This window comes from Miscanthus floridulus, chromosome 19 (genome assembly GCF_019320115.1).
Source record: "Miscanthus floridulus cultivar M001 chromosome 19, ASM1932011v1, whole genome shotgun sequence".
In the NCBI taxonomy this organism is placed as follows: domain Eukaryota; kingdom Viridiplantae; phylum Streptophyta; class Magnoliopsida; order Poales; family Poaceae; genus Miscanthus; species Miscanthus floridulus.
Genome location: NC_089598.1, coordinates 1806649 through 1834092, shown reverse-complemented (window position 1 = coordinate 1834092; position 27444 = coordinate 1806649). Strand labels below are relative to the sequence as shown.

General features: G+C 44.5%; 2 protein-coding genes across 2 annotated transcripts; both read right to left on the bottom strand.

The window, feature by feature from the left end:
* Nucleotides 1-989: 989 nt before the first annotated feature.
* Nucleotides 990-1523, bottom strand: LOC136525241 (uncharacterized). Its single transcript, XM_066518238.1, has one exon. The coding sequence runs from the start codon at nucleotides 1413-1415 to the stop codon at nucleotides 1068-1070; it is 348 nt and encodes a 115-aa protein (XP_066374335.1). The 5' UTR covers nucleotides 1416-1523; the 3' UTR covers nucleotides 990-1067.
* Nucleotides 1524-17079: 15556 nt separating this feature from the next.
* On the bottom strand, nucleotides 17080-17876 carry LOC136529336 (uncharacterized). The gene has a single exon (XM_066522414.1). The coding sequence runs from the start codon at nucleotides 17765-17767 to the stop codon at nucleotides 17408-17410; it is 360 nt and encodes a 119-aa protein (XP_066378511.1). The 5' UTR covers nucleotides 17768-17876; the 3' UTR covers nucleotides 17080-17407.
* Between the last annotated feature and the right edge of the window lie 9568 nt (nucleotides 17877-27444).

Here is a 27444-nt window from a genome sequence, read left to right as displayed (position 1 = left end):
ATTCAAAATGTTCCATCTGTTTTCAGACATCTGTTGCAATCTTTTTTTATCTGGATGTTGCATATGTTTCACACATATGTTGCAATAGTATGTTCCAAATATTTCAGTTGTTTCAGTCTTATGTTGCAGCAAATGGTTTCATGTTGCGAGTTGCTGTTTCGTGTGTTTTACACCCATGTTGCAAGTGTGTGTTCTAAATGTTTCATCCACTTTTTCAGACGTATGTTGCATTCAAATGTTTCATCTATGGCGGGGTTCAAGCGTGTTGGGCGTGGCGGGCGCGCAGGGGGGTGGGGGGGGGGTCGGTGGACGGTGCCGCTGGGGGCCACCGGATGGTGGTGTTGTGGTCGTAGCACGTTGGGGGCGTGCTCGTTCTCAGGTGCTCATCCTGGCTCTTGAGTGCTGCCTGCAAGGAGGGAGACGAGGGGGTCAAGGGCGACCAGCGGGCAGAGGCGGGGCAAAGTGCGTGCGTGGGGCGTGACGAAGAGAGACGGGGTCGGGGCGAAGGCGGACGGGAGCAGGCTGCGCGGGCATCCAAGATGCGCGCATCTGTCAGGGCGCTAGCCACACCCGACGTGAATTCTAAAACTTCGGTATCCACATATTCTATTGGAATGTGATGTGTTCCTAAAATCGGTGTCCTAGATTTTATTTCCTAGATTTCAACAATCCAGTACAGACGGTACCTATGATGCTGCTTGATAACCAAAATTTCCACCAAAAAGGAAAGAGGGAAATTATTGTAAACGGTGCGCCACCGCATCATTTGCGAGCCTCAGAATAAAAAAAAAAAATCTGAGTTCCGTAGAGCACTGCAGTGTTGCCTCGGCAGTCGGCACCTTACCCCTTCCGACGCGGCCCTCTCTCTCCATCAAGCCGACGCTCATTGAACTACAGCGACTATCAAGATTCAAGACGACGTTCGACTTTTATTTGTCGAGCTACGAACATAATGATGTGGAATCCAGTTCCAGAAGAAGAAACCGAGGTGACGAAGGAAGGAATAGGATTCTGTAAAGCGACGACAGGCAAATACAAATCATGCACGACTGCAACTTAGGTACTAGCTAGTTGAAGAACAAGGCCCACAGCCCGCCGGCGGCCGTGGCCACGGCCATGCCCCAGACCAGGGCGTCCACCGGCGGCGGCATGAGCGGAGCCACCCTGGACGCGAACATCGCCGTCAGCAGCCCGGTGAGCGCCCACACCGCGGCCTTGACCCTGCCGCTCCCTGCCCTGCCGCGGCGACGCTCGAACTCACGGAGGCAGACGAAGAGGAGGACGAGGGCCGCGTCCGCGACGAGCACGAACGCGACGGCGCCTGCGTCGCCCCAGGATTTGCAGACGGCGAGCGCCGAGTTGCACGCTAGGATACTGAAGCCTACCTTGGTTAGCCTAGAATAGCGCCGATCCATGCGATGCTCACAGTCACAGGGGAGACAGGGACCGGGTGCCTGATCGTAGAAACTAGAAAGTTTTTCTTTTCCCTGGGCGGCAATGCAGCGTTTGAACTTAAGCCTACTATCGTTGGTGTCGGTGACGAGACGACCGAGCAGTTCGGCCTTCGTTTTATAGCCGTTTCCCGCTAGGCCGCGGCCGGCGGGGCACTATTTTAAAAAGTCGTAGCTCGTGTATTTAAAATTCCAAATTGCGTGGTACTTTCGGCGCTCCCTTTTCAAATTCAAATTTTCGTGCCCGCTAGCCTGCACCACAACCATGTCCGAGTGGGCGACCACACACACCAGTAAAACAACACAGGCAGTAAAATAAACGGTAATTCTTGGTCCATTCGTCCGAGCTTTACTCGAGTGTCGAACAGACACAGGGTGTAGGGCCATGTGACACGTCCGAGGTATCGAGTTGCATACAAGTTTCTTTTTTAGTTTTTGTTGGAGCCCCTCGCAAGGAATCCCTCGCAAGGGTCAAGCTCCTGGTCGGGTAATTCCGTGGATAGCTCCGGGTCTTCCCCACGTGCAAGTGGGTCTCCGGTGTGCCTTCCGGCAAGCTTCTCCCAGACAACTCCCTGTCGTCTTCACTATCAAGCTTCCGGCCGAACCGTCGCGGGCCTTATTCCCTTCGGTACACGGTGGCCGCCACACCACACACGCGTTTGGTGTGATATCGCAAGACTATAAGCCAACCCATGCTAGATTTTACCACTAAATAAGTCTCAAGCTTAGCTTTACTTTTGTTAAAATCAACTAAGTAAAGCGTGTTCTTTAATTGATCCGTAAAGACAATAGAGGAATCCTCCCTTCTAAAGACTTCCACACCCTTATTCGAAAAGAGATAATTGTAGCCCATCTCACACAATTGAGAAACGGACAACAAATTGTAATTCAACGAATCAACATGTAATACATTTGTAATTGAATGCTTAAGGTTTATGGCAACTTTACCGAGACCAATCACATCTCCTTTGAACTATCTCCAAAGACAATATTTTCATTTGAGTATGTCATCGGGGAATATGATGAGAACATACTCCTTTCTCCGGTCATATGATTTGTACATCTACTATCAAGCACCTAACTTGATCCATCGGAGGAGTATGCGTACAAAACAAGTTTAGTTGCTAGATTTACGTCCCCAATTTGAGTTGGGGCCTTGCATGTTAGTCACAAGAATCTTAGGAACCAAAATAGAAGTATCCTTATATATGTTGGTTTCCTTTCCAATATATTTTTGCAACCACTTTCCCACTGCTGTTGTTCCTTAAAACAAAGCATAATATCAAACTTTATCGAGGTGCATAAGTCTTCGGTTGATAGGCATACTTATTTTTTGTGGCCCATACTGATTCCTTAGGCTTCTGGAAAACATATTTCTCCTGGTACACCTTCTTCTTGGGCTTAGTTTGATCGGGAGCAGAATTGGTAGCCTTCCCATTTTTGCGGGACGCGACACTACCATGGTTTGTGCAGGCTGATCTGTACCAATTTTGCCCTTCCTTTCAAACTGCACACACTCATAGCTATTCACTATCCTTCTTCCATTTGTCTTGGCTCCTTTTGTGTCCAAGCCCATGCATGATTGATGGATGCCTTCCTTGCTTGAATTGTGGCCCTTTTAATTCATCATTCTTCTTATCATTGGATTAGGTCTTACCTATCCACCCTTTTCCAATGACTTCATTGAGCCTAGCAATTTCCTTTCTCATAGCCTCCATGTTTGCAAGGTTACTGGAATAGGCATTCAAATTAAGATTAAAACATTTTCCACAATCTTAACTAGTGGAGGGAGTAGAGGTTTCCTTTGCCTTAGGGAGATGTGAGTTGCTATCTCAAAGAATGCCATATTGCATCTCAAGTTCTTTATTCTTTTCTTAAGAGCTTTATTTGCTTTCTTTGTAATAGCATGGTCCTCTTGTTCTTTGGCCAAAGCCTTGCGCAAGGATTCCACCTCACTTCTCTCTAATGCAAGAGCTTCTTTGCTAGCAATGTAGAGATCCTCTTGTTGGATAAGAGTCTTTCTCTAGATTCTAGCTTGGCTTGGACACTCTCTAGATCCTCCATTAGCTTAGTGATTAATAATTTGGTATTTCCATCCAAATTTTTAGCTATCATGTTGATTTCTTCATCAATAGATTCATCATCACTAGATCCATCACTAATATCACTGCTAGAGATATCAATAGGAGGTGGAGGAGATTTGGCCTTTGATTTGGATTTTACCTTCTCACGCTTTGCCATAAGACAAATATGAGGGGAGTAGTAGTCATCATCGGACATGTCGTTTAAGAGCCTTGGTGTAGGGGATGACTTGTGAATAGCAATAGTTGCAACCTTCTCATCCTCTTCACTTATGCTCTATTTAGTTGAGTCCCATTCATGCCCAATGTGAGGCTCTCCCATGTACTTCTTGCTCTTTCTACGGTCGGCCTTCTCCTCTTTATTGTCCTTCTTGTATTTGTTGTTCTTGATCTCATATGGACACTTGGCAATGAAGTGATCGGTGCTTCCACAATTGTAGCATGTCCTCTTGTTCTTGTTTGAAAAGCTTCTCTTTACTACTTTGTAGCATTGCTTCTTTAGCCCCTTATGATACCTCTTCATAAAGAGAGCAACATCATCAACTTTCTCATATTGATCATCATCATCATTTTCACTTTTACTTGAAGATGATGTGGTCTCTACTCTTTCTTGAACTTGCTTGCTTGCTTTGGGCTTGCTAGTTGAAGCTTGTTGGTTGATCTTGAATTTGCTTGTAGAGCCATGCTTGCTTGATTTATTGGCTTTGAGAGCTACATCTTTGATCTTGATGCCCTCTAGCTTTGCTTGCAATTATCCAAGTTTCTTCCTCTAATTTGCTTCTTCTCTTTGCATGTCAATGGTCAAGATCCTCCCAAGTACATCATTTGGTGTGAAGTACTCAAACTTTTAATTGTCTCTAATTAGAGTGACTACGGTCTCATTTCTAGGTGAATAAGCTTCCAACATAATCTTGACAACTTTGTGATCATCTAGCTCATCACAACCATAGCCTCTAATCTTTGCAATCATTGCCATCAACCTATCAAACATCTCTTGTGGCCCCTCTCCATCCAAGATTACAAATCGGTTGAGCTTTGACATCAACAAGTCAATTCTTGCCTTTCTTACTTAGTCAACCCCTTCATGTGCTAGGTGCAAAGTGTCCCATATTTACTTGGCAACATCAACTCTATAAGGAAAATGGACCCTAGGCCCATTTACTTTGGATTTTGGTGTTTGATGACCAATACAACCAAATTGGACTAATGAATTTGCAAGTGTTATGTTTTGTAGTTCAATAGGGTGCAAGACGTGACTTGGACAAAGGCGACGTGATGATCCGATGATCAACACCATAAGCAAGACCTTAGGAGCACAAGAAAAGACACAAGATATCAAACAAGGTCCAAGCACGAAGATAGGAACCAAGCCGGACGCAAGATCACGAAGAAACGAGCTCACATACGGCACAGGACGCTGCACAGGACGCTCCGATGCACAGGACGCTACACCAGACGCTGCACAGGACGCTGCACAGGACGCTCCGATGCACAGGACGCTGCACCGGACACTGCACAGGACGCTGCACAGGACGCTCCGATCAAGCAACAGCAGAGTCAACAGCAGCGACCGGACGCTGCACAGGACGCTATACCGGACGCTCCGATGCACAGGACGCTGCACAGGACGCTGAGTGCCAGAGTCCGGTCAACATCAGTAAGGTTCCAGAGAGCTGTTTTCATGAACGGACGCGTCCGGTCAGTACTGACAGGACGCTGGTCAGAGTCCGGTCAGTAGCAGAAAAGCAGGATTTCGTCCCCAACGGCTACTTTCTCAGTGGGGCTTATAAATAGACCCCCCCAACCGGCCATTTGGTGCGTGTGGAGCTGAGGAAACATACCAAGGGTGTTGATACACCATTTTAGTGATCTCCACATGTATAGTGCTTAGTGTTTTATTAGGTGATTAGCATAAGTGCTTTGCGAAGTGCTTAGGTTGATTAGACCACCGCTTATGCGCTTGCTCTAGGTTTATGCCTAGTGTTTAGTGAGGTTTGCATACCTCTTGCCACCCCGTGCTTCCGAGCACAAGTGTTGTACATCGAAGGGGCTTGAAGCCTTGCGAGATCACACCAACCGCATTTGTGGTGTGGCCGCCACCGTGAACCGGAGGGAATAAGGCCCGCGACGTTTTGGCTGGAAGCTTAATAGTGAAGACGGCGGGGAGCATCCGGGAGAGGCTTGCCGAGAGGCACATCGGAGACCCACTTGCGCGTGGGGAAGGCCCGAGGCTATCCACAGAGGTACCCGACCAGGAGCTTGGCCCTTGTGAGGGATTCCTTGCGAGAAGCTCCAACGAGGACTAGGGGGAAGCTTGCGCGCTTCTCGATACCTCGGTAAAAATACCGACGTCGTCGACGGGAGTTTGCATATCTCTACCTTGCTCTTTAGCTTCTGCATTTACATTGATTATTTTACTACGTTTGCGGTAGAGATAGCAACACACTAGCAAAACCGTAGTTGCACATTTAGATAGTTTATCTTTTGCATAGGTTTTGCTAAGGTTAGAAAAAGAGGCCATAGTTTAGAGTTAGAATTTTTAAGTTTCCTAATTCACCCCCCCTCTTAGGCATCACGGTCCCTTCAATTAGTATCAGAGCCGGTTGGCTCATTTTGGACTTTTGGCTTAACCGTCGTTGAGCCGACGCTATTTAGAGTGGTTGGGATGGATACCGCTAGGCCTCCGCACTTTGATGGCACTAACTTCCCATACTATAAAGTAAGAATGGCTTTCCACCTTGAGGCGGTTGATTTGGGTGTATGGAGAGTCACTCGTGACGGGATGAAACCCATCAAGAATCCCGAAAAACCCACAAAGAGTGATGAAAAAGAAATGCACTTCAATGCTAGAGCTAAAAATTGCTTGTTTGAATCACTTAGTATGAATGTTTTTAACCAAGTATTCACTTTAAATACGGCACATGAAATTTGGTTAAAACTCCAAGAGCTCCATGACGGCACAAGCAATGTCCGTGAGCAAAAACATTATCTAGCAAAGCAAAACTATGATTCCTTTACTATAAATGATGATGAGCTTGTTCGTGATATGTATTCTCGTTTGAATCTAATTATCGATGAGCTCCATTCTATAGGATTATTAAAGCTAGATGATGCGGACATCGTGAGGAAGATCATCTCCATGCTACCACAAAAGAAATATGCAAGCATCATCACCATCCTTCACAACATGGAGGACTTGAGCAATATGACCCCGGGCATAGCCATTAGCAAGTTAGTGGCATTTGAAATGTCACGTAAGATGGGGCAAGAAGAAGCTTCTTCATCAAGCAAAGGCAAAGCTCTCGCTTGTAGCGAGAAAAAGAAGATGAAGGGCAAGCAAGTTGAGACAAGCTCAAGCTCAAGGTCCTCAAGTGAAGATGAAGAAGAAGATGAGGACGATGATGATGATGAAGAAGATTCAACTGATGATCAATCTTCCTCCTCCACCTCCGATCTTGATAAAGAATCAATCAAAGTGATCAACAAGGTGGAGAAGATGATCCAAAGACTCAATGTCAAGGGTGTGCCCATCCAAATTAAAGATTTCATTTTCACAAATCAAAGAAAAGAGCAAAGAAAGAAAGGATGCTATGGATGCGGCGAGTTGGGGCACTTTGTGGAAGTTTGTCCAAACAAGCCCACACCCAAGACAAAGAAGAAGGCATGCAAGAACCAAGCCCTCACATCAATAAGATCATAGGATGATTCTTCAAGTGAAGAAGAACCCCATCACAAGAGGCGAGGCCGCAAGCACTCATCATCAAGCTCTTCTCGTGTGTGCCTTATGGCACGAGGTAACGAAAGCTCTTCCTCTAGTGACAGTGATAGTGATGATGATATGCCTTTTTATCACAAACTTGTGCAAGAAAATCTTAATTATGCTAAAGCTTGCACTAGTCAATAAAAGAAGCTCAAAAGTTTAAAAGAAAGGCTAGATAGTTCACAAAAAGCATACAAAACATTGCTTGAATAATATGAGAACTTTGCTAATCTCAATGTTGAACTATCTACTAAAATTGAGAGACTTGAGACTAGTGCAACAACAAATGCATGCACAATCAATGATGAGCAACTTTTAAAGAAAAATGAAAAATTAAAAGAAAAGTTAGCTAGCTCACAAGAAGTATATAATAGTTTGCTTGCTAAAATGGAAATCATGTGCAAACATTGTGATGAGCTAACTAATAAAGCTGCTAATCTTGAAGCCGTTAGCACAAACCCCACCAGGGCATCTAAAAAGAAAAGTTTTATCTTTAACATGTCTAAAAAGGATGCCTCTACTTCTTGTAATGATTTATGTTTAGACTCACCTTTGTGCAACCAAGTTTGTGTTGAGAAAGTTATTGTAGATACATGCACACAAGAGGTTGCAAAGGAGAATGAGCAACTCAAGCAAGAAGTAGCTCGCCTCACCAAGGACTTGACTCAAGTGAAAGGCAAGGCGAAGCAAACCCAACTTCATCAAGATAACACCGTCAAGGGAGTGAAGAAGCTTGATGAAGGACAAATCGTGGTTTGTTACGTGTGCCACAAGGAAGGTCACAAGTCCTATGAGTGCAAGGTGAAGAATGGGGGAGGAGCAAAGAAGAAGGAGAAAAAGCAAACAAGCAAGCTCTCCAACACCTACACCAACAAGGTGGACAAGAAGGCCTCCACACCTTATCTCTTGAAGAAGAAGAAAAATGATAAGGTGGTGGCCATCAAGGTGAACAAGCAAGCCAACAATGGGGTCAAACGCTTTTGGGTGCCAAAGGAAATTATTTTCCAACATGAAGAGCACCAAGAAGGTTTGGATCTCGAAAGGGAAGTGAGAAGTCCATCAGACTTCGGGGAATTTGGAGACTTGGCAAAGTTTGGGTGTATTTCAAGGGTGCATCATGATGGACAAAGTCATTGCCAAGTTGGTTAGTGAATACTATGGACCCAAATTCCCCTTCCCATGTTAGGTAACTAGATGTCATTACTTTCAAATAGTATTCATTTCAATTGGTTTTGTTTTTCAATTGATATACTCTTAAAGCATCTAGTTATCTTTTATGCCTATGTTTGCATTTACATGCTTAAATCTTTTGTCATGCATTCAATAGGTATATCATATGGTAGGCTTGCTCGGTTTCATTATCAACCCTTGGAGCAAACCTACATGGTTTAAAATTGTTTAGGAGCACGGTACATAGCTTGTTTTACAATTATTTATCTAATATGTGCCAAAGTCCAAATTGTAGATAATCTCTCCAAAAATGTGCACAAATTTTACAAGTATTCAACACTTGTGTGCACAAATTTAGGGGGAGCTTAATCTATAAGTTGGATGCTTTGAGACTAACACCCTTTCAAGCTTATCTTGTGTAGTAGTCTCATTGCAAGGAAAATGGAGTCCCCGGAGGAAAGCATTATACTTCAATTGATAGAAATCAAATTGATTTTCATATATGGTATTTCTAAACCGATATCACCATGTTGATCTCACTTTGATATTTATTTGCTTTCTCCATACATTATATAGATTAACCTCTCTTGTGCAATGAATTGCTAATTATGCATATACTTTGCTTTTTATCATATGTATGCATAAATTTAGGGGGAGCTTAGTCTATATAATGTGATAGTCAAGTTTTGTGACCTATTCCAGGCTAATCAAATCCTTCATTTGGTTCACAAAGTTTGACCCTTCCTTATGCTACTAATGTATTCCTTTTGGGTGTTTGATGCCAAAGGGGGAGAATTTGAAGGACCAAAGGCAAGCATTTAGTTACAAGTAGTAATGGTCCGAGAAAGGGAGGAAAGTGAATTATGGGTTAGTCTAAGTAATGAGAGAATTTTTTTTAGAAAGCTAAGCTTTAATCCATAATATCACATGGGGACATTTGCAAAGGCAAGATAAGGTTGCATATAGTATCTTATATATAGTATCTTTTAGCATCACATAATCTTGTCCCTTGCATTGCATCCTAGCAAGTAGATAGTTTTTCAATTTCAAAAATTTTATTATTTGCTTGCTTTGGTCGTGTTGTCATCAATCACCAAAAAGGGGGAGATTGTAAGGAAAATGGACCCTAGGCTCATTTACTTTGGATTTTGGTGTTTGATGACTAACATAATCAAATTGGACTAATGAATTTGCAAGTGTTATGTTTTGTAGTTCAATAGGGTGCAAGACGTGACTTGGACAAAGGCAACGTGATGATCCGATGATCAACACCATAAGCAAGACCTTAGGAGCACAAGAAAAGACACAAGATATCAAGCAAAGTCCAAGCACGAAGATAGGAACCAAGTCGGACGCAAGATCGCGAAGAAACGAGCTCACAGAGGGCATAGGACGCTACACAGGACGCTGCACAGGACGCTCCGATGCATAGGACGCTGCACCAGACGCTGCACAGGACGCTGCACAGGACGCTCCGATGCACCGGACGCTGCACAGGACGCTGCACAGGACGCTCCAATCAAGCAACAGCCGAGTCAACAGCAGCGACCGGACGCTACACAGGACGCTGCACCGGACGCTCCGATGCACAGGACGCTACACAGGATGCTGCACATGATGCTGCACAGGACGCTCCGATGCACAGGACGCTGCACCGAATGCTGCACAGGACGCTCCGATCAAGCAACAGCAGAGTCAACAGCAGCGATCGGACGCTGCACAGGACGCTGCACCGGACGCTCCGATGCACAGGACGCTGCACAGGACGCTGCACATGACGCTGAGTGCCAGAGTCCCGTCAACATCAGTAAGGTTCCAGAGAGCCGTTTTCATGACCGGACGCGTCCGGTCAGTACTGACAAGACGCTGGTCAGAGTCTGGTCACTAGCAGAAAAGCGGGATTTCGTCCCCAACGGCTACTTTCTCAGTGGGTATTATAAATGGACCCCCAACCGGCCATTTGGTGCGTGTGGAGCTGAGGAAACATACCAAGGGTGTTGATACACCATTTTGGTGATCTCCACAAGCATAGTGCTTAGTGTTTTATTAGGTGATTAGCATAAGTGCTTTGCGAAGTGCTTAGGTTGATTAGACCACCGCTTATGCGCTTGCTCTAGGTTTATGCCTAGTGTTTAGTGAGGTTTGCATACCTCTTGCCACCCCGTGCTTGCGAGCACAAGTGTTGTACATCAAAGGGGCTTGAAGTCTTGCGAGACCACACCAACCGCGTTTGTGATGTGGCCGCCACCATGTACCGGAGGGAACAAGGCCCGCGGCGTTTCGGCCGGAAGCTTGATAGTGAAGACGGCGGGGAGCATCCGAGAGAGGCTTGCCGAGAGGCACATCAGAGACCCACTTGCACATGGGGAAGGCCCAAGGCTATCCATGGAGGTACCCGACTGGGAGCTTGGCCCTTGTGAGGGATTCCTTGCGAGGGGCTCCAATGAGGACTAGGGGGAAGCTTGCGCGCTTCTCGATACTTCGGTAAAAATACCGGAGTCATCGACGGGAGTTTGCATATCTCTACCTTGCTCTTTAGCTTCCGTATTTACATTGATTACTTTACTACGTTTGCGGTAGAGATAGCAACACACTAGTAAAACCGTAGCTGCACATTTAGATAGTTTATCTTTTGCATAGGTTTTGCTAAGGTTAGAAAAAGAGGCCATAGTTTAGAGTTAGAATTTTTAAGTTGCCTAATTCACCCCCCTCTTAGGCGTCACGGTCCCTTCAAACTCCAATCACTCTTTTGTACTCATCACCATCCAAGGCACTAAGCAACACACTTGTGGCTTGACCATTGAGGTGAATGATTCTCATCTCTTCTAGTGTTGGGTTCTTGGGATCAATCGGTGGCTCAAATCCATTGCAAACAATCTCTCAAATGCTGGGGGTGAAGACCTATAAGATAAGCTCTCATCAAGTGCTTCCACTTGGCAAAGTTAGTCCCATTAAAATGAGGTAACTTGCCCACGGGCACATTGATGAAAGACCTCCGATCATGGTTAGTCATAGGAATAGAAGAGTAGTTAAAGGATACGGCGGCATATTTGTTGTTATTGGCCTTGCCCTTTCCTTTCCTCTCCTTCTTGTTTCCCTCCGACACTTGGTATGACTCATCATCATCTCCATCTTCGGAACTACTTGATATGCTTGATGATGCACTTGTTGCCTTCTCTTCTTCTTCCTTCTTCTTCCTAGCTTCTCTTCTTTTTCTTCTTGCTTCTCTCTTAAGCCTTCTTTCTTCTTTCCTTTGCTTCTTCTCCTCTAACCGCTGCTCTTCTTTCTTCTTCTCTCTTGCTTCTCTTTTTAGCTTTCTTTCTTTTTTCCTTTTTCTTCTCTCATTCTCATGGAGAGCTCCTTCGGCATTGCTAGCCTCAAGATGTGGTAGCGTGGTGTTGCTTGCTGTTGACGCGCTCAGCTCGCTGCTGTCTGTGTTGACATCCACCCGCTTCACGCCACTAGTTCCTCCTCCAGGCTCCATACTTCACGCGGTGAAGAGTATATGAGGTAACTGGCTCTGATACCACTTGTAGGATTTCTGGTTGGCCTAGAGGAGGAATGAATAGGCCTATCAAAACAAACACTCAAACTTTTATCAAGTTCACCCTGCGGCACTCCCGCTCTGGAGGGCGGCACTGCCGCACCTGCAGACAACTTTGAGTCACGGTTTAAAATCCGTGAATGAAAACTTAGATCGGAGAAATTTCCTAGCTTACTGCAGGTATGACAATCACAGATCAAGAGCTAAAAGTAGTAGGAACACCACATACAAGTAGATTGACTAGAAACCCTAGAAATCACCTCAACCACAATATGTCATGCAAGTAATGTAAATCAAGCACAAGTGACACAATGATTTATCCCATGGTTTGGCTCGTCACCAAGGCTTGCCTACCTCCACGTTGTTGAGGTTAGCCACTAAGGCTTAGTGCTTTCCAACCCTTCCTCATTCTCAAGTCAAGAGACTTAACTCTTAAGATGAGGGGTGAGTTTACTAGCTTCAAGAGATGGTTACAAACCTCCCGGGGCTACCACACAAGTTGGCAAGCTCCACGGGCGATGCTCTAGCTGGATAGGAGCTAAGCTCCAAGAGTAACAAATATAACCGTCAGGCCAAAACCTAAACCAAGTGCTCTTTAGAGTTGGAGAATCAATGGAGCTGCTCTCTAATCGAGTTTTGGGCCCTTTTCCCTCAAGGATTGATGGGAAAATCAATGGATTTGCTTGGGGGCTTGAGGTCAACAATGGAGGGGGAGAGAGAGAGCTCCTGCTCTGTTTTGGGTGTGCTGAAGTAAGGAAGAAGAGGCAGAGTACCGTTGGGAAGGAAGGGGAAGGGTATAAATACCCCCCAGCTCTCAACGGTCACTTAAGTCACGGCAGTGCTGCGGTTCAAGTGTGGCAGTGCCACACTGCGATAGTGCCTCTCTTCAAGGGTGGTAGTGCCACACCACGCAAGACAAAAAGTGTAAGAGTGAAGTGTAGACTGTCTTGGCTGTGAATCTGAGGATACATGTGTATGTTTGAGCACTTGATAGCACATATTAGCTTAAGCATTATGTCCCCCCTTTATAGTATGGTTTTTCTATACTCAAATTCAAAATATAAAAGAATTTAAACCTCCTTTGAGTTTGAAGCCATCTACATTTGTAATTGGGGACTCCTCCGTTTCGTATAGCATCCTCGAACATGAATTCCCTGCTTGTCATCTCGATAAATCTCATTAGTTCTCTAATTGCGTGGTCATTATCACCAAACCCCACAATTAGGGCTTGATTGCACTTTCATATATCTTGTGCGTCCAGCCTGCATCAGTGGTGGTATTGACGCGCCATGGAGGCTACTTCTCGGCTTTGTTCTGCTCGAAACAGCGTCTAGGGCTTGCCACGCCATTGCCCCTAGCGCGTCGGGCCACCACGCCATTGCCCCTAGCTCGTCAGGCTGCCACGCCATTGCCCCTAGCGCGTCAAGCTTGCCGCGCCTCTGGTGGTGGCGCGACAAAAGCTAGGTAGACTAAGCGCAGGAAATGGCTTATATGGTGACGATCCAAGTGAGTTTCTCACACGTCTTGCCAGCAATATTGGATTAGATAAGTTTTGTGCCGTTATGGAAATAAAAATTAAATAACCTCTCCAACCCACATCTAAGGTACTCATATACGTTATTATTAAAAAAAACTTGGGTTATAGTTAGATGGATTGGAGGGTGACAAACGAACGGGATGAAGATACTTCCTTATGATCGAACATGGGTATTCCGAGTACAAAGAAACAATGTTCGATACATGGGTACAATACATCAATAGTTTAAATGAAAGACTCTTCTTCTTGACCACTTCGAAAGCACTTAGGCTACGCATTGAAAGTTCAAATACATCAATAGTTCAAATGTAACACAAGACAACACAATGAAAGTTCTAGTACATAACAACATTGTTCATTAATAAAGCATGGAACTAACAAATCTAAAGCATGGAACTACCACACGGCGCAATCACAAATACTCAATCAGAAACATACTGAGTAAGCAACTCATCATCCGAGTACCAATCCTCTACCACAACCTCATTGCTATGGCTATGCTCACCTGCATTTCCCTGATCTGCCTATTGCCTGTAATAAGCGGCCCCTACTTTATCTGTGGCCTGAGACAAGAACGCGTTCTCCTCCACCTCGTTCATGTGGCTAGGCTCACCTTCATTGCCCTGATTTGCCTATCGCCTGTAGTAAGCAGCCTTCGCTTCATCTACGGTCTCTACGGCTTGAGAGAAGAACGCGTCCTCATCCATCTCTGCCTGCAAGCCCGCCTCTGCTAAAGCAATGAGCTCGCTTAGTCTGTCAGTGTCATCCTCATCCTTCTCCACCTGTAAGCCCACCTCCGCTAGAGCGATGAGATCGCTCAACCTGGCAGTGTCGTCCTCATCCTCGTCCCCCTTATTGTCCAACACAATCGGAGATAGAACGCTATGACCAACTCGCGTTCTGTGCTCATGTAACTTCTTTTCCACAGACCTTGCATGGGCCACCTCTGTAGCATGCTCCCCACTGCATCCAATTCCTTCATGTATAAAATGCTATAAGTTAGCAACGCGATTATATTACATTTAAAAGCAGGCAACGAAAATAACAAGGCTTACAATGACTCACTTGCACACAATGCAGCAACATGGTCATTCAAGACCTGCATCTATACTCTTTCCTCCTCCATTGCAGCCTTCCTTACCCTCTCCTCCTCTAACGCCCTCCGTCTCTCCAACCCCCATTTGTCAAGCCTAACAGCGATCGGGTTACGAATACCGCTCTGTCTAGCAAACTCACGCATATCCTTCTTCCGCTGTTTAACGAACAAGTCGACGTAGTCAGGTCCATATCCCCTCTTCTGTGCAATTACTTGAATCCCCTTCAACTCATCCAAGAACTTAGCTTGACCATCATAAGATTCTCACTTGGATTCCCTAGTGCTATGTTCAAACGAAAAATTAGATCATAAGTCTTAGCAAAAGAAAAAAAATTACAATTTCAGGTTTTCCACAACAATAACCAACCTCATTATAGTCAACCATATGGCCGCAATAATGGCCTATTCCAAGCTCCGAAGGGACTAGGCCATGCTTTAAAAATTACCCTTTCTTTCTTCTTTTCCTTTTCCTTTTCCTTTGGCGGCTCCGGCCATTGATTCTTATGACCATAGAGCTACTCCTTGAAACGACACTTCACAAATGCAAACACCTAAAAGAGGTGACATTAGTACATGAACACCTATAGCTCAACATTTCAACAGATACAGGGTCCACTTACTTCATGCTTGTTTGGACACACAAACTCCAACGTATTCTCAGGGTTTATCACAGCTCGATCTTCGCAATCGCATAGAGGAGGTTCCTCGAGTCGTCTAACTGCGGCTAAGTGCTTCTCCTTAGCCGTCATTGGCGGGGGTTAGGGGGAGGTGGAACCCACCACTCGAAATGCTCACGTAGATGTCTCTCTCTCCACCAATCGTCGAAAATGAGGTACCTTGGTCAAACTTGTTCGGACCGTCGATCCACTGAAAGAAAAAACACCTCTCATGGGCCTACACAACAAGATTTCAATAAAATATTAGTAACCTAGTAACTCAAATAAAGAAAAAAAAGGTACGAAAAGAATCACTTACATTAAAACGACTGCATGTGTAGAAGCAACAAGCAACTGTGTCTCGATGTCTCGATTGAAACACGTCGGCTGGACGACCATAGTCACAGTTAGGGACAGGGAGGTTAGGAGGGATGGGGGCATCTTTGCTAGACGCATCGGGGTATAATTCTCTAAGACGACCCCATTTTCGCCACAACTGCTTCCGATACATGTCTTCCATCTAAGAAAACGGTTGCAATTTAACATCATTCAAAATATCACAAATTAATGTAAAACAAAAAAATGTACTGAAGCAATGTAAAGGTGAAACGGTTGCATTAAAACAAAGAAAATATAACCTACACTTACGCACCGATAGTTCTAACTAATAGTTGTAACTAACTAATTAGCCTTCACATAGAGAAAATTAACTATTATTTTCCTCCAAACCCTAAGTAGGAATCCTCCATTACCAATCCTACTATTCCTCTAAACCCTAGCTACCAATCGTAATATTTGAATCCACAGTTCAAACAACAAATAAGAGCATGAATACCTTGATGGAGGCTGAGGAGAAGCTTGGGGGACGGAGGGAGGTAGGCAGCCAGTGAGGGCGGGCTGCGGCCGCCCAAGGGGGGGGGGGGAACGGCCACGGTGCGACCTCTGGGAGGCCGCCTGGGAGCATGGGACGACGCTAGCGAAGGGTGAGGGCGCGGGACGCGGGCGTCCGGCCTCGACGCAGTGACAGACAGAGGGAGGGAGGGAGCCAGGACGCATCGCTTAGACGCGGTTTCGCCGCGTCGTGGGCCCGGGGAAGTGCCACGTCATCGCTGCTGCCGCGCCGCCATGCATGGCGCGTCAGCGTTGTTTGGCTGCGCCGTGACAATAGACGCGGCAAAAAGTGTTAGATTTGAAAAAAAAATCAGTGTCAAATTTGAAAATAGTTTAAAAAAAGTGTTAGAAATAAAAAAAAATCACAGCGCACGACCACCTCATCGGTGACTTCTATTCATCGCTGGTCAGTGCTTCAGTCCTCATCTTTTTCTTACACACAAGGTGCTTCGGTGATCCTTCGATAGTCCATACTCCGTAGTACAAATTTGAACTAGCTCCCTCTGCTCATATGGCGACGGTGCTATGATAGTAGCAGGATGATGCGGTGTGATGGTGGAGCAGTTCGCCAACACCGCTGCAGCAGGCGGCCATTGGACGGCACAAAGGGCTCAGGACGATTGGCGCTGGCTACTGAAAAAATGGGCGAATGAGGACTACAAAATTTACATTTTTTAGACGAACGAGCACCGAAATTCTAATGGATTGTTCTGTGGCCGCCGAGAGATAAGAGTTGTCCGGTTCCCAACTTCCAACTCTCTCGTTTGATTCCGCGGAGCACTGATGGATTATTGATGCTCAGTAGTGGCCACGATACTTCTGACAAGTGGGGAGAGTGACCACCTCACCGGTGACCTCATCTTTTTCTTACAAGCAGCTTCGCTCATCCTTCGTAATAATGCATACAAATTTAAACCATGGCTGATGTTGCAAACATTTACAAAAATACAAGCTCTTGCTCTTGCTCGACTGTGCTACTCCACCAGCCGCTGCTAGTTTCCTTCAGGTTCTGAACAGTAACTGCTGCAGCAATCACTTCCGAGCAGGATGAACAGGGGTCCTGCAGTCTCCTTCGTAGTCCGTACACGACGTAATTACACATCATCTCCGGCTGTCTTCACTACAGACAGCAGTAACGCGCGCACACACCCGGAGGCGGCCGGAGCCGGCCTGAAGCATGCATCTGACTGATCTGACGACCGATCCATCCTGGCGGCTTCATCATCCGGGAACGAACAGAGCAAAGAAGCCACCGGCGGTGGTGGCGACGGCGAGCGCCCAGAAGACGGCGGCCGCGACGGCCGAAGGCATGACCGCCGCGACCTTCCACGCGAAGGCCACGGTGAGCAGCGTGGTGAGCGGCCACACCAAGCGCCTCGCCCGCTCCCTGGCCGGCGAACCGGGGGCCGCCCGCTCGTAGTCCCGGAGGCAGCAGAAGAGGAGGAGCAGGGTGGTGTACGCACCTGAGACGAAGAGGATGGAGGCGGGGTCGTCCCTGGCGCGGTAGATGGCCAGGCCGGAGTTGAGGGTGAGCACGCCCAGGCCGGCTTTGGTGACCCAGGTCGGCGCGAGGTTGGCCATGGCAGAGCAGAGGTGTGTGGAGCTAGGGATGCTGACGTTGACAGCTTTATTGTGTGGTGTGTCTTGACTCTTGACTTGAGTCTTGAGTTCTTGACGTCTAGGAAGGGTCAAGGCTCACACTGCTCTATATGAAGGGGAACGTGTGGACAGCAAGTCTCGTGGCCTTGTGGCCAGGATCTTTTTGATAAAATGTACTCTCTCCGTCCAGTAAATTTTGCAATTTAAGAGTTCAAATTTATCCAACAAATTTTACAATCGTAGAATTCATAGGGTCTATCATGCTAGGCTATCACATCAAGGGGACCCACATTAGACCTGTGCTGTTGGTGATCTGCTCTCCCTCACAGTCCACGGATGTCTCTAGAACGCTAAAGAAAATAAAAAACTGAACTTTGGGTCAATACGTCAGAGCAAATACAAGGGTATTTTGATCATTTGTCATGTGCATTGCTACCTCCCTCCAGTCCTACGATTGCAAAATTTACTGGACAGAGGGAGTAGGGAATATTGGATCCTTACCATCGAAAGAACACATCTTTAGATATATACCATCAAAAGAATTAATTTTAGATATTTATCATCAAAAGGTAACAACGTTACAGCTATTTACCATTTTCTCTACTTCTGTTAGTGTTGGTTTCAGATTTTTTGGCCGGTCCATATTTTACCATGTTCCAATTTTGCCCATGAGACTAAATGAACGCTGCTGCTTCTAAGTCTCACACGGAGAAAAAAAAGTAGCGCACAGAGAAAGGGCGTCTCACGCGGAGAAAAAAGAAGTCTCGTGCGCAGAGAAGGAGCGGCACATCTCCTTGCCGCCGCCGCCTTGCTGCCCCGGCAGTGCACTCCCCGGCAGCGCACCCTAGTGCCCACTGCCTCCTCACACCCTAGCTCTTCTTCTTCCTACTCTCTTTTTTGTTGTTGTTCTTAACCCTAAGTTTTCCCCCTCTCCTAGTGCTGAAAAATCGACCTGTAAATTGAGCCGTATGTATCCTTCTGAGGTTATAGAAGGGTAACAATCTTTTTCTCTCCTTTCAAAACTCTAAAATTTGTAGCTATTAGCATCTAGTTTGCTAGTACAGTGGGGAGATGACATAGCGCTTTGCAAAGGGAATAAAATTAGTGGATGAGGATCTAGAATTGTTGTGTTTATACGTTGCTGAGGTGTTGTGTTTGTATCCTACTAAATTTTTATTTACACATGCTCTCCTAGAGTACAGTTACACAGCGCTAGAATGGGGCCTAATATGCAAGGGCAAAATGGTCAGAGATAACTTAGAGTTAACAGAACTGGTCAGCTTCTAACGTGAATCATGTTTTGATGGTAAATATCTAAAACTGATTCTTTTGATGGTATATATATAAAGATGTGTTCTTTTGATGGTACGGATCCAATTTTCCCTAAAATATAAGTTTTCAGCCATCTTTTTTTTAGGAAAAAGTTTTCAGCCATCTAATTTTAACAAGAAAATTTTGCCGCGCGACCCATGTAAATTAGTTATAACCAGAAGAACACCCACGCTTGGCCTCGGGAACTACTGAATTAGAATAAAATTTAACTATTTGTATAATTCTTAGGAAGAGATTATCTATTATAAACTAATGTTAGTGGATAGCGTGGCACGCACATGTGGACGACTAAATGTATGTTAGTGGATGATGTGTCTCGCTAACGTGTATATCATAATTGTTTGTGTTAGTGAACTTTAATTCAAGTGATAATGGACTGCTGATGTGGACATCTTACATGTCAAGAAAAATTGCTAGTGGAGTTTTGCTTTATAAAAGTACAGGATTGACTACTGGCCCTTGTAGGGAAACAAAAACCATATGGTTGTCTAATTAAGGGTCTCTTTAATACACACAACTAGTTACTAGTTGAGGCTAGAAATTAATCCAAATGAGTTATAATGGACTAGTTAGTTGGCTCATAAATAGTTAAAGACTTAGTTAATAAAAACTGGCCCTTTTATTTGGATGTGTACTAACTGGCTAGCAATTAGCCCTCGTATCCAAGTAAACTCTTGGATGAAAAAAAAGTTAAGAAAAGTGGCTCAACACTATATTATTGGCTGGTAGTGTTTAATCTTAAGTGTTATGTGTAAAGCTCTTTAAAATACTACAACATACTATGAGGGTTGTGCTAATGATAAGGACACACGAGGTTGTTCGTATTAAAGCACATTTAGCTTTTTGTCGAAATATAAAGTAGGTCCCATTTGTGCACACTGAATTTTAGCTAAAACTGACTGAAAAACAATGTTCTGGCTGAATTGTTGTGAGAGAAAAATACTGTTCCCACTGAAAAAAAATAAGCCAAACAAATCGAATATGGGGTAAGCCGAACGGGCCTATATGGCCCTTTTGTGTTTGCAGACACGATCTTTAAAGAGCCACACATTATTATAGTACTATCTACGTTTATGTGTATTCCGAGCTCAGTTAGTTGAAATTTGAAAACTTGATGCTGTACATGTATGCTCAGACCACCTAATTATTTACATATTAAAAAAAACCAGCGGATGGCCCACTCAGGTCTAGGCCTGGTCCGAGCGGCCTATTTGATGCTAATGAGCAAGAGTTTTTAGCTTGAAAAAGTCTAGTTTTTTTTTGGCTCGTTCTGAGAAATGCCTAGGTTTAGGAGAGGGGATAATCTTAGTAGATATTGGGTGTTGGTGACTCAAGGGCCAAGGCTGTAAAACTCTGGGTCAAGAACGTGTACTTAGGGATGTCACAACACTTTGATACAACAGAAAAGAAATCTAAGTTGTTTCTTGTTGTGTCTTTTGTTTTGCATTTTCATAGTGTCCTCATCTTATTTAGTGCTTCCCATATGTTTTTGTGTGCAAGTAACATTTGAGTGACATAGTATCTTTTCATGGTAGTGTGTTCATAGATGATATGTTTTACTTTTGCTCTTAAGTACAATATTGTCAATGTGACTATGACTAAGGTCGACCTGGCTTAGTATGATTTCCCCAAGGATTTGATTTTCACTTCGTTCGTCTGAGCTTATCAGCCAGAATCAGCTCTACTTTTTAAACATAAAACAATGTTTTTCTCTCGTGATAAATCAGCCCTGCAAATCAGCCATAGCCACAATAAATCCTGCCAAACAGAGCCTTTAGTGTAATCTTTTTAGTTCTAAGGCTAGGAACGCTAATAGGGTGAAGTAAATATTTAAAGCCCTAATTCGACCATCACTTAGGTAATTTGGTCTTTTCACCGTATGATGATTGTCTCTTTCATTTTTTCTCTCTCTCCTTCGGCGAAGGTCGCAGTCATATGCGCCAATCCCATCGCACAGCTCGCAGGTTTCGTGGTAAAAGTTTATTTGCCCGGTCCCGGTGTGCGGTGGTATTGATGGCGCGTGTCGGACTCGTTGCTTGCTCACTGGGAGCTGCCTTCTGGCCTTGAATGATTGACCCATCGTGCAGACGTGCACGGCAGTGATCGCCACTTGCATTTCACCCAAAACTAAAAAAAAAAACTGATGGAGCCGGTGACACGACATACCGCGGTAACATGTTACATTCCGATCTAGTCCACCTGTGTGGGTGTGTTATCAACGCGATGCCTATTATGATTTCTAAAGAATAAAATATCGCTTACATCTATGGTGTATTATCTACCTCTATAATATAAAGAAAAGGTTTTAAATAATTAAGAATGGAATTAGAAGGAGAGGTTATTTTGGTGCCGCAAATAAATTCCAGAAAGACAATCAGGCATGCAAGCAATCATTCAAGCAATCACGCAAGCATTCAAACATACACTCAAGCAAACAAAATGCAGGCAATGGAATTTAAATGCGAAGCAATCTTTCTAATCCTAGAAAATTATTTTTATTGCTACAACTAAATCCTACGTGACACAAATGCATATGGTGGATTTTGATGCAGGGTTTTCGGAAAACCTTTTATTTTAAAAAGCCGCTTTGCGGGAGATAATTAGTCAAGGTTTCGTTTGTAAGTTTTAAAAAGTTTAATTTTTAGTGAATTTTAATGATGCAAAAACACGGGTGTTACAACCGTCTCGGTTAAGTTCATGATTAACCGTGATCTTTGGACCGAGGCGGTTGGCTTGTCCGCCTTAGTTAAGCCATTTCGCCCGCCTCAATTAAGTTTCCTGTAGTAGCGTGGAATATCATACCGTATTTTAGCAAATCGGACGCAGTTCACATGTAACACCCTCGATGTTACACCCTAAATCATTTACTAAAACATGTCATGAGCATCATGTTTATGTGTTAGTGTATGTGATAAAGTATTTAGATCAATTTCTTGTAACCTAAAATGACTAATAAAAATATTAAATGAAAGTCGATTCAATAGCTCATGTATATCGAGTAGGGATTAAAACTAATTTTTATTGAACAAAAATGCTATAGAACATGCATGTGACGTTTAAATAAAGATTGGAATATGAACTTTGTAGATGACAATAAAATACTTGCTGTAGAAAAATAACAGTGCTAGCCAACATTTCTAATAGCCTAGAAATACAAATTGGAATCAAGTTCAGCACAAAAGACTTAGAATAATTTCAAGTATGTTGACAGTTAGACAATGCCATGTTTGGCAATTTATTTTGCCAAATCGGGTTAAGAAAAGGTATCATGTGTTAGCTCGGTTTGGTACCCTCATATGCTATCTTAAGCATGGTGAAGATGGTTAAGGTCCAGAAGTAATTGTTTAGTTTTTATAGTCGCTTTAAAATTCGTGCACGATACGGTCTCGGACTGGTTGGCCGCGTGGGCGTGGTCACCACGCTCGGGCACTCGGCGTTGCCATGCTGGATGTCCCGCGCGCACACGCGCTGCCGCGCGTGGCCGACCATGGCTGCTCTGGCCTGGCCGCCGCTGGCTCCTGGCGTGCGGAGCCGCTGCTGCTGCTTGCGCAGCCAGGCGGTGCTGTCGCCGGCCCCGCCGCGCTGCCGCACTACCGACCCGTCCTGCGCCGTGACGCAGCCGTTGCCGGTGCCGTCGCCTCGCCATCATGTCCGTGTCTCCCTCTGTATCTCTACGCCGTTGCCGGCCCAGTGCGATGCCGCCTCTGCCGCGCGCACGTGGTCGGGCTCGCCGTCGCCTTGTCATTGATGGCACTGCGGCGTGCGGGCCACGCCTGTCGTGAACGAGCGCGCCTATCTGCTAGCGCCTGATGTGGGTCTCCACGGTTGCGCCAACCACATCTAGCCAAGGCGCGCACATGCCGAGCCACCGGTCGTACCCCACCGCTCTCTCTCTGTTCTCATCTCTCTACCGTTGTCGAGCCGTGCCCACGTGTGAGCCAGAGAGCGGTCACCTCTACTCAATTCCACCCGTCAACACATTCGCCCTCCTGTCTTCTCGCTGCCCGACCCCACCTAGACGTGAAGAAGGCACTACCAAGCTCCAATTTTGAAGTTTCCCCACCGTCGTGCCGATTGGGCCGTGTCTGGCCATGGATGAGGGCAGCCCTCTGTAAGTGCAATCAAGTCCTATTGTGGGTTTTGGCATTGATGACCACTAAATTAGAGGACTAATGAGGTTTATCGAGATGACAAGCAGGGAATCAAAGAATGAGGATGATGTACAGGTTACAGGTGTCCTAATTAAGAAAGGTGGCTAGACCCAGCTCAAAAGAGGTTTAAATTCTTTTGTGTTTTGAATTTGAGTTTATGGAAAGCCGTACTATTAAGAGAGATTTTATGACAGTTAGTCAACTGTTGAACCAGATGCTCAAAATCACAGATCTACATCATCTCACCTAGTCAAAACAGCCAACCAAATTTTAGATCATGTTACCTATTTTGGCTAGGGCGGCAGTGCGTCGTCGTGCGCTGGGTCACCGGGGGTGTGTGCGGGAGAATTCCAGGAAAGCCAGCGGGTTAAGTGAGAAGGTTTGAGAGAGGGTAAAATAGTGTTAGCACTGAGTTATAATTCGAAAGAAGTTCAAGGTCTCTTTTGCTAAATCGCCAGCGTGCGCGGGCTTTTCCCGGTGAGGGCCATTTTCGTGTGGGCCACGGGTACGGGCCGCTGCGCGCGCGCTGTGTCGCATGGGCCGCGCATGTGGGCTGCGTGGGAGAATTCATTTTTCTTTTTCATAAGGAATTAGAAATAGTTTTCTAATTTAATTTTTGAGTTGATCTTTGGCAATTAATATAAAATCGTGTAGGTGTCCATAAATTGTGAAATAAATTTTGTTAGGTTCCTAAAATTGTGCTCTATCTATAAGTGTATTTAGTTCATATATATACATGTTGATACCAAGAGCTATTAAATCATTTGGGAGGGCTCAATATTATTAGGTTAAATATTGTAGGAATTTTTGTGGTAAATTGGTGGTAGCTTTAGTCCTAAAATTTTTATGATAGCTTCATTATATTATTATATGCTCACTGTAATTTTTGTAGCCTAAGAATAGACTAAGCATTAGGGTAGATAAAGGCTCTTTGTTTCAAATATACATTAAATCATTAGTAGAAATAAAGATATATCCTTCATTTGTAAAGCTAGGTGTTTGCTAGTTGAACCCAACACTTTGCTTCATAAAGATGATAGTTAGCTTAGTACCTTAGTCATTAGAGCCAGCTTAGTGGCTTAGTATGCGTATTCTTAGTTTAAGAGTTGCTGTTGCCTAAATGCTAAGTGTTGCATCATCATCATATGCATGTAGAGAATGAGTTGGCGGCGATCGTGACCATCGGCGACGATCGTGACCATCGGCGACCACAAGTTCGAGGAGATCCTCGAGGAGTACGAGGAGGAAATTCTCGTGTAGGAGGAGGTCCCGGAGTCGCCACGGACTGACTCAGTTGACACCGCGCCTGCCCAAGGCAAGCCACGGTGCATAACCCTTATTTTTTATAATCACTGAATATATATATGTGATGTGCATTTACGTTACAGGAATTTTATGAAAACCACATGCATAGATATATCTATCCTATGAGTCTTACTAGTGCAGGTTCGAGTAGATGTTGTGCTTATGTTTTCGGTAGCGTGAGTAACCTGTCGTTACTCACAATAGGTGGTTATTATTATTACTCTCATAATAAAATAATGAAAAGAAAATAGAGACCGGACAGGGATATTGTATGGATATTGGTGGGTGTAACAGGTTGTGTCCCGCGGCCAACGAGGCTTAGCTTGGTTACACTGTTTTCCCTGCTTGTGTCGATTAAGGACCGTCCGTTGCTGTGGATGGTAGTCAGGTCACAGACTTATTATCCTAAGCACATACTTGCTTATGACAGTGGAAAGGCTCGTTACGCTCGTGTCGTAGGTTCTGACTCTTTCTGGACCGACTGATTGGAGGTGGGGAAAGGTAGAGGTCTAAGCACCATGTTGAGACTGGGTCTCAAGTGTGGGGGCTTGGAGTCCAAGTTTGGACAGGGTCCTAGACCCCTTGACATGAGTGAAATGGATTGGTCTTATTTGTGCCTGGGGTACAAACGGGGCGTGTGTTTCGGAGTATCCAGTTAGGATACATTGGTTCGCGAATCGTCATTTCCGTCAGACAGTACGACTTGGCAATGGTCTAGCACCTGGACCGTAGTAAGAACTGAAAAATGAAAGATGGTGAAATGGTTCTGATTGCTTAACCCTTGCTTGAAAGTAGAACATGTGCTTACCTAGAATGGTTAGCTAATGAAGTAATTATGACTGCTAATTAAACTTGATCTTAAGGACATATCTCTAGTAATGCTTTTCGTAAAAAAAAAAAGAAAACTGCAAGCCCATATTGCCTATCATATCCCTGGGAGTCGGAAAACTATTCCTACTAGTCGAGTAAGTCTTGCGAGTACATTGTGTACTCAGGGTTTATTTTACCCCTGTTGCAGGTGCAGTTTGAGGAGTAGCTCTTGTGTGGAGGATTCTTCTGGTGGGCACAGACAGATCCTTGTATCGTTTCCACTAGATGTTTATTTTTGTTCCGCTATTTGATTATGTCACTGTGAACTCTGGTATTGTAATAAATAATTTTCCAAAACTCTTGTTGTATGAAATGGACTAATATTTTGTAAGCTCGAACTCATTATTAGATTCTGGAGGTAAAACGTGGATTGTTTTGAGTTCTCCCTTGGGATGTGCTCGACGGAACTGTCCGATATAGCTCACTTTCGAGGTGCTTAGTGTCTAGTAAAAGACTAGCGCCTCCGAAAGCGTGTTATTTCGAGCGGTTCTGCCACACCGCACTTATGAACTTTCTTTCTCTTGTGATGGAGCATTTCGCCGTTTTCCTTTTATATGTGGAACATATTTTCTTTGCAACTAGAAAATGGGTCTGGAACATTTTCATTCTGATGCTTTTATTATTCTTCCTTACCCGTACAGATGCAAGAGAGAATTGTTCCATCCGAGAAAATAGGTGTATTTGGGGTCACTTGTTCTTTAGCACTACTTCAACGAACAGTGTTTTTTCCTCTCACAACAAATCAGCGTAAGCATCAGCTTAAGCTAAATTTCAACGATGAATGGGCTAAATAGGTAGCTGCTGCACGTGAGAATGGAGACCTTAATTAGTCCTTGTTCCGTATAGCTCCTTAGCGTTCTGCCCCTTGAAAAAAATATTATAATAGCACTGTTTGCCTGTAGCGTGGAGCCGTTATCTTTTTCAAGACGAAAAATAAACTGACAAAAAGAGGAGCCGGCAGAACCACAATGGCAACCTCCACGGGCTCTGCACTACAGTATTGTTACAGTGAAATTGTGCTGGCATGAATCAGTGACCAATAGTATTGATTGAAGTTACGCCAAATGACCCCTTTCAAAGAAACAAAAGTGCGAAGGCAACACTTCAAATGTCGAAATGTCGGATGCCTCGATAGCGTTGAGGGGAGAACAAGAAAAAGGGAAAACTTTAGAGCGATATAGGCCCTGTTTGGCTTACCTCATATTCAGCTTGTTTGGCTTATTTTTTTCAGCCGGAACAGTGTTTTTCTCTCACAACAATTCAGTCAGAACAATATTTTCAGTCAGTTTCAGTCAAGATTCAGACCAACGAACGGGACCATAGTTTTTTTTTTTTTACAATTGTGCCTTGGCACGTCACGTATTTCATTAAAAGGTTAAAATAAAACACATTACAGTAAACCATGGCTTATCAAAACAAACACCGGCCCCAAGAACAAGTTCCCAAGCTACACAAAACGGCTCTAGTCTTATGAGACTTGGACAATTTGCGACAAAAGAGCTCCTAACGACGGAAGCCGCCCGTAACCAGCAAAATCCACAAATCAACGTCTGCTTTGATTCATTCCAAACACCAATACTACGTACTAGCAAAAGTCCACGGTCACTTTTAGGTTTATTCAATTGTAGTCCACATCAAAGTTGCAGAGTTTTGTTGCAACGTTTGTCGACCTTTGGACACTCTAAACTGTAAAGTCAACTTGTTAACATATGAACTTTGCCCGTGTTTAGTTCAAAAAAAAACTTTCCAAAAAGTACTACAGTAGCCATTAAATGTAGATGAAAAAAAACTAATTGCACAATTTGGTTGGAAATCGCGAGACGAACGTTTTGAGCCTAATTAGTCCATGATTGAATACTAATTACCAAATAAAAACGAAAGTGCTACAGTAGCCAAATTTCAACTTTCCCCAACTAAACACGCACTTTTAAAAAAGAGAGAAAGAAACAGAGTAAACCCATATATTAGTCTAAAAAACATGTAAACATAGACATATAAATC